This window comes from Wolffia australiana, chromosome 12 (genome assembly GCF_029677425.1).
Source record: "Wolffia australiana isolate 7733 chromosome 12, ASM2967742v1".
In the NCBI taxonomy this organism is placed as follows: Eukaryota; Viridiplantae; Streptophyta; class Magnoliopsida; order Alismatales; family Araceae; genus Wolffia; species Wolffia australiana.
The window spans coordinates 11,042,896-11,053,943 of NC_135846.1; the positions used below are offsets into that span (position 1 = coordinate 11,042,896).

At 45.7% G+C, this 11,048-nt stretch overlaps 2 protein-coding genes across 2 annotated transcripts; one reads left to right on the forward strand and one right to left on the reverse strand.

Annotated features, from left to right (window-relative positions):
* The first annotated feature begins 2,293 nt into the window (after positions 1 to 2,293).
* Positions 2,294 to 5,076, forward strand: PHT3;3 (phosphate transporter 3;3). The gene is made up of 6 exons (XM_078584530.1): positions 2,294 to 2,709; positions 3,053 to 3,402; positions 3,492 to 3,535; positions 4,315 to 4,529; positions 4,611 to 4,735; positions 4,874 to 5,076. The coding sequence occupies exons 1-6, from the start codon at positions 2,521 to 2,523 to the stop codon at positions 4,923 to 4,925; spliced, it is 975 nt and encodes a 324-aa protein (XP_078440656.1). The 5' UTR covers positions 2,294 to 2,520; the 3' UTR covers positions 4,926 to 5,076.
* Positions 5,077 to 6,139: 1,063 nt separating this feature from the next.
* LOC144710475 (uncharacterized) lies at positions 6,140 to 8,720 on the reverse strand. Its single transcript, XM_078584266.1, has one exon. The coding sequence runs from the start codon at positions 8,696 to 8,698 to the stop codon at positions 6,704 to 6,706; it is 1,995 nt and encodes a 664-aa protein (XP_078440392.1). The 5' UTR covers positions 8,699 to 8,720; the 3' UTR covers positions 6,140 to 6,703.
* Positions 8,721 to 11,048: the final 2,328 nt, after the last annotated feature.

Sequence of the window (11,048 nt, forward strand, 5' to 3'; positions counted from 1 at the left end):
GAGATATAGAATTAGAGATAGAGAGGGGAACAAAAGAGTAGACAGACGGTGGGAGATGAGAGGAAAAAAAATAGAATTAGAGTTGGAGAGGATTGAGAGTAACAGAAAACTAGAGAGAGGGAGAGACTGAGAAGGGGAGAGATAGATTTAGAGAGAGGGATAGAGATGGAATTAGGTTGAGTGAGTGAGAGGGGGAGAGATAGATCTAGAGAAAAGGAGAGAGATGGAATTAGAGAGAGTGAGTGAGAGGGACATATATATAGAGAGAGTGTGTGTGAGAGGGACATATATATATATAGAGTGTGTGTGAGAGGGACATATATATATAGAAAGAGTGCGTGTGAGAGGGACATATGTATATTTAGAGACAGTGTGTGAGAGGGAGAGAGATAGAGGTAGAGAGAGAGCAAGAGTGGGAGAAATATAGAGGGAGAGAGATAGAGGGAGAGAGATAGAGGGAGAGAGATGGAAGTAGAGCAAGCGACAAAGTGAGATAGAAATACAGAGGGCGTGTGTGTGAGGGAGAGTGATTGAAGTAGAGAGAGAGAAAGGGAGACTGATAATAGGAGAGAGAGAGGGAAGGAGATAGGAGTAGAGATAGAGTGAGCAAGGGGGAGAGAAGAGATGAAAGAGAAAGGGGGAGGGACAGAAGTAGAGAGAGAGAGAGAAAGGGAGACTAATAACAGGAGAGAGAGAGAGGGAAGGAGATAGGAGTAGAGATAGAGTGAGCGAGAGGGAGAGAAGAGATGAAAGAGAAAGGGGGAGGGATTAAAGTAGAGGAAGAGGGAGTCTGATTGTAGGAGAGAAAAAGGGAAGGAGACAGAATTCGAGATAGAGTGAGTGAGAGGGAGATAAGAAGTATCGAGAGAGGGACAGAGGGAGAGAGCGAGGGAGGGAGAGAAATATAAGTAAGAGAGAAAGGGAGAGAGAGAGAGAGAAAGAGAGAAATATAAATAGAGAGAGAAAGGGAGAGAGATATAACTACAGAGAGAGAGAGAGAGATAGAATCAGAGAGCAAAAGGGAGAGATATAGAAATGGAGAGAGAGAGGGAGGGATATAACGTGCGAGAGTGAAAGGGAGAGAGATGAAAATAGAGAGGGAAGGGAGAGAGATAAAAATAGAGAGGGAGAACATGGGAGAGAGATAGAAATAGAAAGGATGCGAGAGAGAGAGAGAGAAAATACATATATATATGTATATATAAAAGTAGAAAGAGAGAGGGAGAGATATAAAGTAGAGAGAGATAGAAGTTGATAGAGCAAGGGAGAGATAAAAATAAAGAGGGAAGGGGAGAGAGATAGAAATAGAAAAGTTGAGAGAGAGAGACAATAGATATATATATGTTTATATATAAGTAGAAAAAGAGAGGGAGAGATAGAAGTAGATAGAGAAAGAGAGAGATATATAAATAGAGAGGGAGAGAGAAGTAGAGAGAGAAGGGGAGGGGGATAGAAAAAGATAGAGAGGGAGAGATGTAGAAGTAGAAAAAGAGAGAGAGACTTGGTGAGAGTGTATGAGAGGGAGAGATAGAAGTAGATGCCAGTGATAATAATGATCATAGGCAATGGAAGGGTGGACAACAGCTAAGTGGGGTCTGGCGAAGGGCCACTAAAAGAAGTTCCAAGAGAGATTGCAAGAATAAAGGAAGAGAAAGGAAAAGGTAGGACGAGAGAGAGGACACGAGAAAGGCCATCACTTAGATCATATTACTCTAATTGTTTCGTTAAATGTGTTCAAATGTATTAAATTATATATATAGCCTTTATATCACACTTTCTTGTGATTTAATCTCGACCCACTTTATTTGATCTAACTGCCTATGTTTAATCTTATATTTAATCCAAACCGTGTAAATTCAATCCTTACTATATTTGAACCTATACTGAATCCTAGCCACTAATCCTTGTAACAAGTATATGGTACGTGTCATATAAAATTTTAATATACTAATACTTTTAACTAGTCATATAGAAGTTGAAGTCCAATTGGCAGAGCGCGATGGTGACGTAGCTACTTTTCGCGTCGTATATTTGAGAAAAAACCTTAAATTTAATAATATACTTGATTTGTAGCGAGTGGTGAGTAATAAGTTTGTCCTTATGCTACATAACATCACAGTGAAATATTTGAGAATTTGCAAAAAAGCCCTCAAAAGCCACAAAAATTGGTCAAAGGTTTTAAAACAGAGGGCCCACATAGTTCTGCTCTAAGTTTCGGAACTCGACGTGGACATTGCGCCACGTAGCGCGCTGAGAAGCGACACAGAAAATTCAGTATTTAAACCTCGAAACGGCCTCGAATGGAGGTAACGAGCCGTCCCTTCGATCCCTCGTGAAGATTCCAGATCTTTCCAAGCCCCGCGGCTCCTCGATCTTCCCAAAATCTTTGATCTTCGTTCGATCTGCTGCGCAGAAGTCCTACGATCGTCGCTTAGAACTCGTTGATCTGCGGTTTCTTGCGGTTTTCGATTTGGTGGAAGGATTTGATTCGTGCTGAGGTATGGGAGGAAAGAGCGGCGGATGATGGAGACGGTGGTGGATATGGAGGTTGTGATGGATCAAGAAGCGGGCAATGTCGGGGAGTGGTGGAAGGGATTGAGGGTTTCTACTCCCGAGTATTATGCCGTCTGCGCTGTCGGCGGCATGCTCAGTGCTGGGACGACGCATCTGGCTATTACCCCGCTCGATGTGCTGAAGGTGAACATGCAGGTATGACAGTCTTTGTTTCCTTGTCTCAGTTTATTCTTTCATCATCGAATTACTGCTGCTCGATTCTTTTTTGTTCTTCCGAAAGTTTTATCTATCTTGTGATCTGCTTGAAATGATCTAAAAAGATGGCCTTAATCCTCGCAGAATTGTAAAGATTATGTGGACTTATCTTGCCACCGGGTTGTTCACTATGATTTTTCGTTTGGATTATTCGATCATTCGCTTATGCTAGACCAGTGCTCATATCATCGCTTATGCTAGTGCTCTTTCTTCCATGGTTCTCGGCGAATAATTAATCATTTTCCTTTGGGTTAAACTTTTTTTCGATTTATGGTTTCTGTAGGTGAATCCGGCCAAGTACAGAAGCATTTTGTCAGGCCTGAATGTTCTTGTGAAGGAGCAGGGCGCATCTGGGCTTTGGAGGGGATGGTCTGGGAAGCTCTACGGCTATGGTGCCCAAGGTGGCTTCAAGTTTGGCCTCTACGAATACTTCAAAAAGATGTACTCGGAGAGACTACCAGATCAGAGCAGAACCTCCCTTTATTTTCTCAGCAGTGCGTCTGCTCAGGTGGTGGCAGATGTGGCTCTTTGCCCGTTTGAAGCTGTTAAAGTTCGCGTTCAAACTCAACCTAGATTTGCCAAGGGCTTGTCTGACGGATTTCCCAGACTTTATGCCTCCGAAGGTCTTCCCGGGTGAGTTCTTGATTTGACCTAAACCTTGATTTGGGCATTTTTAGTGTTATGAAAGAGAATTCGGCTGATTTTTTTAATTGTTTCTGCAGCTTCTACCGGGGGCTACTTCCACTCTGGGGGCGTAATCTTCCATGTAATTAAACTTTTTTCATCCACTTTTTTTGTTGTTATTTGGCTTGTGAACTTTAAATTATGATGAATTTGGCCTAACCATCATCATGGTTTGACAAACAGCCATGATATCTAAATTTTTTTTTGCCTAAGTAGTGTCTTAAGTGCATGGAGACGATTTCAATGTGCCTAAGAAAGCTAAAACATTTCAGCACGGGGACGATTTCATGTGCAGTTTCTATACTCGTCCTGTCAACACTTGAGCTCTGTTTCTTCAAAAAGAAGAAAGAAACACTTGAGCTCTGTTGTAATTAACCATTTTTTTCTGTTTGTGAACTTGATCTTATGATGATTTTGGTGTAACCCCATCATGGTATGGCGTACAATGTTATCAAAGCCTACACTATGAGGGGGTGTTGAGTTTGTAATCTACGACGGGCGATGGCTAGGATGAATCATCATCCTAGCCACTGATGAATGACGAGGTCGATGATGGCCAGCCATCACCATCACCACCATCGTCTGAAAAGTGAAAATAGAGCAAATGACAAGAGAATGATGATAAGTCTGTCACTACCACCATTGTCATTTGCAGATGTAGGAAGATGTCGATGACAACATCTGGATGATGAAAATGATGAGGCTGATGACTGTTAGCAGCGTCCTCTCGGCCTCGTCGGCAGTGACAACAAATCCATTTAATCGACCTTTTTTGTCTATTTTAGCTGATTAACAGGATGTTATGATGTTTTTGGTCTCACCCATCCTCATAATCTGACGAAATATTACATGCTAATGCAGTTTCTATGCTCATGTTCTCGACATTTGAGCACACGGTGGATGTTATGTACCGCCATGTTATTCAAAAGAGGAAAGAAGATTGCGCCATGATTCAGCAACTTGGCGTGACGTGCATGGCCGGCTATCTATCCGGCGCTGCAGGAACAGTCGTTTCAAATCCTGCGGATAACATCCTTTCTTCTCTTTATAACAAGAAGGCTGACACCATTTTCCAGGTATTTTTCAGGAAGAAAAATTACTCATTATTATTTTAATTTTGGTTTGAATTTAATTTTAATTTTGATTCTAAATCTTAGGCGGTGAAGAACATAGGCGTGATGAATTTATTTACGAGAAGTCTTCCTGTAAGATTTACGCTTGTCGGGCCTGTTGTAACGATGCAATGGTTCCTCTACGACAGCATTAAACTGTTTATGGGATTGTGAGTGCCTTTTCTTCTCACTGATATATTTTTTCGAAAAAGTTTTATTTTTCTCTAGTTCTTGGACGAAAACAAAATTGGAAGAACAAAAAAGAAATCAGGGAGTCGAACTAACTTTTATTTGTGGAAATTTCTCAGCCCGACCACCGGAGGCAGTGTTGCGGAAGAAGATAGTCCCAGAAGCAGATGAAGAGACGGTTTTTTGGTAATATATCAGCTTGATATGTACATGTTTGTCAAAAAAATTTCTGGAAACACGATATGTAGCTGTTTGGTCTTTCTCTACTTTAGGGAGAGCTGTAAATATTTTCTTCAATTAATGAAGAAACTTTTTTCGTGTACGTTTGATTTGTTTTTTTTTTTAGCAAAAAAAACCTTTGTAAATCAGTTCGAATTCCTGTAAACGCGATGAAATGATGGATATCGGACCTATTTGATCGTCGAATCAATGTAGAAGGAAGACAAAAAAAAAACTCGTCTGAGAAGAAGAATTTCAGGTTTGGGCAAGTATTCTTCTTATTTGAAATTTTCAAACCATATAAAGACAATAATTTCATTAAATTTGATGTATCTGAGCAACTCAAAATAATATGCAATATATTAAGGATAATAAAATGTCAATTCGTAAAGTAATTAATAATAAAGCTACAAGCGTCATTTAATATATGGTATAATTATGTTAGTTCATAAAACCGTTATATAAGTATGCGGTCAGTCCCGAACGCGCGATCAGTGGGCAACGATGACGGCAATTCTCTTCCATCTCCCAATTGCAGCCGCCTCCGGGTGCCATCGCCGGCGCGCATCGATTCTTGAACAATCTCCAGCTTCGAGAATGGTTGCTCCCTCGGTTTGTCGCATTTATTCGGCACGGATGATTTCCAGGTTAGATTCGTAAACCTAGCTGAGAAATTCAGTCTTCCGTGCGGATTTGTCCGGCTTCCTCTCGATCTCTGGAGTTTCTTCGGCGGATATCGGAGAATTTTGTTTCCGTTGTATTAGGAAATCAGGGAGTACGGATTTTTCTGCCAAATTATGTGCATTCCATTGTTGGAAGAGGTCGAGTGTGGATTATTTTCCTGTAAAATGAGGTTTGTTTTCTCATCTGCGGGGAAGATTGAGAGTTTTCTTCAACGGAGCACTGCGGATGTTTGTGTTCTGTCTCTATGTTCATTGAGCTTGACTATAGCGCATCGACTTCGCCTCCATTTTATCCACGGACAGTTGGTCCGGCTTTGTATGGGAGTATATTTCATCGTCAAATTATTTCTTGTTTTAGAAAAATGTCATCATCAGTCATCACTACATCTCCTCAGTCAATGCATCCGCTGTATTTTAATTCTTACAAGTGAAATTTCATAAATCTAGATGACGCATTGCTTCATAAATATGACACAGGCTCCCAGTAAAATTTCGTCACGCATGTTTCATAAAATTCATGGACACCTGATTCAGCACAAGAACTGTAAAATGCTAAAACATCTTTTGAACTTTTGTGTTCAAAATTTTCAACATTGGTGATCGGAAAACTTCCAAAACACCATCGTGACCTCATCCTCGCTGTTCTTTTCTTGAGTGCTCAATTTTGGCCCTGTTGCTGGGCAAAAGTGAAAACTTCAAGATGACTCTTGCATATTAACTTCGGATTAGGTTCCCAATAAACTTCGACGACCAAAGCCGAGGTGCTCTGACCCTTGCTGTTCGAGCAAACTCCGAGGATCAGGATACAACGCAGATGGAAGCCGAAGAAGATTCAAATTCTGTAGATGGCCCGCCACCTCTGACGATCATCGCCGGCGTCTTCGTGTTCTTGCTCGTGTCCTTGGCGCTGGGTTCATCAGCTATATGGCTCATTAGTCTCGTTGCCAATCTTCTTTTCTCAGATTAATTACTTCTGGTAAGTCTCTTGACTATCTCTTTATGTCAATATTTCCAAATATCTTTACTCTGGGGGATGAGAAAAAAAACTTAGCCAAGAAGCCCTGAGATTTCTGCCTTCTTGAGGTTTTCCTCTATGGCAGAGAAACACACATCATCCGGCCGAACTCCTCTCTCAAACATCTCCTGTAAAATTTCTTTGGCTTTGTCCATCTCACCCCGCTTGCAGTATGAAGAAAGAACCGCTGTGTAGGTAACCACGTCAGCTGCCAAACCATTCTCCGCCATCCGATCCATCTCCCGGTGGGCCTCATCAATCCGATCCCTCTTGCAATACCCATCAATCAGAACCGTGTGATATATCACATCAGGCGTGATTCCCCACTCCCTCATCTCCTCTTGCAAACTCTGATTCATCCCCTCCACTTCCACAGAATCCACACCTTGCTGCGATTTCCTCTTCAAACACCCATCCAGGAAAATCGTGAAAGTCACCAAATCAGGTTTGATTCCCTTAATTTTCATCTCCGAAAACAGTTTCCTCGCTTCTCGAAAATCGTTGATCTTCAAGTACCCGTCGATGAGAGCAGAATAAACAACAACATCAGTGCTCAACCCTCTCTTCACCATACTCTCGAACAAAGCCCTGGCCTCCCTCATCCTTCCCTCTCGAGACAAGGCCGCAATAACACTCGAGTAGAAAATCTCGCTGGGGTTTCTTCCCATGGTCTGCAACGCTTCCAAAACCTTCAACGCCCTTGAAACCTCCCCGCCTTTGCAGAGCTCGCTGATAAGTTTACTGCAGGCGACTTCATCCACGACGACCCCTTCCTTGCAGAAACTGATAAAACTCTTGAACGCCTCCATAACTCGGCCAATCTCCAAGTACCCGCTCACCATGGCGCTGTAAACAACCACAGACTTCCCAGTCCCATCCCTCTGCTTCAAAGAACCGAAGAGAAGCTCGGCTTCCTTCAAACTCCCCCCTTTGCAAAAACCCATCAAAATAGTCGCATAAGTGACGGAATCCGGCTCCAACCCTTGATCCAGCATACGAAGAACAAGGTCGTAAGTCTCCTGCACCAGCCCCTTCCGAGACAACCCATTAGCGAGAACGTTATAAACCACGACATCCGCTTCAATCCCGGAAGCGATCATGCTTTCAAAGGCCTTTCTAGCCAAACCCAACTCGCCCTTCCTGCAATACCCGTTAACCAGAGTGGTGTAATGAATCCGATCAGGATTCAACCCGCGGGAAACCATCTCCCGAAACAATCCCTCCGCCTCTGCCATCTTCCCAAGCTTGCACTTCCCATCCATGGCGATGCTGTACAAAACCGCATCAACCGTTCTCCCGGAGAGCTTGAACCTGTCGAGGAGAGCGGAGGCTTCCTCGTCAAAGCCGAAGCGAATCAAGGAGTGGACAAGGCACCCGACGGAGAAGCCGTCGGAGAGAAGGCCGGAGGAGATCATCCGCCGGGCTTTGGAGAGGTGTCCTGCTTTGCAGTAGCCGTTGACCAGAGAAGAGAAGGTGAAGTCGTCGGGTTTGACCCCTGCCTTGAGCATGTCCCGGAGGACGGCTTCGGCGTGGGGGAGTTGGCGGAGGCGGCAGAAGGCGCGGATGAGGAGGTTGTAGGCGAAGGGGGGGAGGGAGGCGCCGGAGGAGACGGCGAGGCGGAGGAGGCGGAAGGCGGGGGAGGGGGCTCGGCGGAGGAGGAGGGCGTGGAGGAGGCGGAGGAAGAGGGCGGGGTCGGGGCGGGGGGAGGAGGATTGGGCGTGGCGGAGGAGGAGGTCGAAGGCTTGGGGGAGGTGGCCGGCGCGGCAGAGGGCTTTGAGGAGGATGTCGAAGGTGAAGGCGTTGGGGGGGACGGAGGAGCGGTGCATCTGGGCGTAGATTTGGGAGACGGAGGGGAGGTCGTTGGAGTTGGCGAAGAGGTTGAGGAGGAGGTTGCAGGTTTTGACGCAGGGGGGGCGGCCGCGGGAGGAGGCGAGGAAGAAGAGGGCGCGGGCGGGGAGGGGGAGGCGGAGGCGGAGGAGGGAGCGGATGGAGGAGGACGGGTCTGGGGGGAGCACTCTCTCCGCCATGCTTTCGGTGGAAGCTTTGGACCCTTGCCTTGTTTCTTTTTCTTTCTTTTTTTTTGGCCTTAAAAAGTTAAAACCCTGGCTCTGGTTTGGGGTTTTGGCCTCTTGGGGGGTAGGGTTTTTCCGTTTTCTGGGATTTCTTGCCATCACCGGAAGAGGGGGTTCTTTGTCCTAGTGTATGGAACAGTATAGTTCCGGATCATCCGTTGGATTTTGTCTCGTCTGACGGGACGGGATGAATTTTGTCTCGTCTGACGCCCGGATTCAGTGTAGGGACTAAGGACTAGAATTTTCGTGGGATGGTACAAAAACCTTCCTTGGAGAGGGTTTTTTCTTTCTTTTTTTGCCTTAAAACCCTGGCTCTGGTTTGGGGTTTTGAGGGGGGGAAGGGTTTTTCTTTCTTCTTTGCCTTAAACCCCTGGCTCTGCTTTGGGGGTGGAGGGTTTTTCTTTCTTTTTTGCCTTAAACCCCGGGCTCTGCTTTGGGGTTTGGGGTTGGGGGGAGGGGGCCTGGAGGGTTTTTCCATTTTCTGTGATTTCTTGTCATCGGAAGAGGGGTTCTTTGTCCTAGTGTGGATGGATCAGTATAGTTCCGGATCGTCCCGGACGTGGACGATGGACGGGACAGGATGAATTTTTTTCCGTCTGACGTCCAGATTCAGTGTAGGGACAAAGGACGGGCCGAATTTTTCGTCCGATGTTACGAAAACCGTCCTGTCAAGTCCTCCCGGGACGAGTTTTTGTCCTTTCCGTCCTCGTACTTGACGAAAAAACCTGTTTTATATTTGTAATGTATTAATATAGATTTTTCTAAGTTTTTTAGGGAAATATGGAGGAGAGAGATTGCAAAGGGACATATGTAGAATTATTTCTGAGCGGCGTCAGTTTGTACCCGCGTAAAAATACAAGGACTTTGATGCGAATCGTCATAGCGAGGCCACGTGGCTGCATCTCAACCGTCAAATGTGAATCCGGCAGTTTTTTGTCTAGATTCGTCTGTCCATCGTCCGAGACCTCCGGGCGGACTGTTTTTTCGTCCCACGGGACGAAAACATCCCGTTCCGTGGTCCCCAGGACAAATTTTCATCCCGAATTTCGTCTATACCCTTGGACAGGACAATTTTTTTGTCCCGGGACGAAAAAATCGTCCCATCCGCGTCCCTGAACTATAGATGGATGGGGAGGCTGAATGGGGGAGAGAGAGTAGAGCTGTTGGATGTATGGGGGATGATGGTTTTGGATGGACAGAATGGGACTGAACAGGCCTTCGCTCAGTCGGCCGTCCAGAATGCTTCTGTTTGTCCGTTTTGTAGTTCGTCTGGATTTTGTCATTAGTCCCATTCTGTCATCTGTCTGTTACAGAAAACGGAAGGGATAATGGACAAATGGATGATGAAGTAGACTGAGAGGGCGGAGGGAGAGATAGAGTCAGTAGAGAGAGAGGGAGGGAGAAGGAGAGGGAGTGATCGAGAGATCGAGAGAGAGAGAGAGAGAGAGAGAGGGAGGGAGAGAGAGAGAGTAGGAGGGAGGAGAGGGAGTGATCAAGAGAGAGAGAGAGAGGGAGAAGGAGAGGGAGTGAGAGAGAGAGCGAGAGAGAGAGAGAGAGAGAGAGAGAGAGAGAGAGAGAGAGAGTAGGAGGGAGGAGAGGGAGTGATCAAGAGAGAGAGAGAGAGAGTGGGAGGGAGAAGGAGAGGGAGTGATTGAGAGAGAGAGAGAATGGGAGGGAGTGATCGAGAGAGAGAGAGAGAGAGAGAGGGAGGGAGAGGGAGAGGGGGAGATTGAGAGAGAGAGAGAGTGGGAGGGCGAAGGAGAGGGAATGATCGAGAGAGAGAGAGTGGGAGGGAGGAGGAGAGGGAGTGGGAGAGAGAGAGAGAGAGAGAGAGAGGGAGAGAGAGAGAGAGAGAGAGAGAGAGAGAGAGAGAGAGAGAGGGAGAGGGAGAGGGAGTGATCGAGAGAGAGAGGGGGAGGGAGAAGGAGAGGGAGTGATCGAGAGAGAGAGAGTGAGAGAGAGTGGGAGGGAGAAGGAGAGGGAGTGATCAAGAGAGAGAGATAGAGAGAGAGAGAGAGAGAGAGTGGGAGGGAGAAGGAGAGGAAGTGATCGAGAGAGAGAGAGAAAGAGAGTAGGAGGGAGGAGAGGGAGTGATCGAGAGAGAGTGGGAGGGAGAAGGAGAGGGAGTGATCGAGAGAGAGAGAGGGAGAGGGAGCGATTGAAAGAGAGAAGGAGAGGGAGAGGGAGTGAGTGAGAGAAAGAGAGAGAGGGAGAGGAAGTGATAGAGAAAGAAATGTTTTCGCCACCGAAACGTCATCAGTCCGTTTTTGTCATCCATTTCGTCATTTCCATCATCAATCATCGG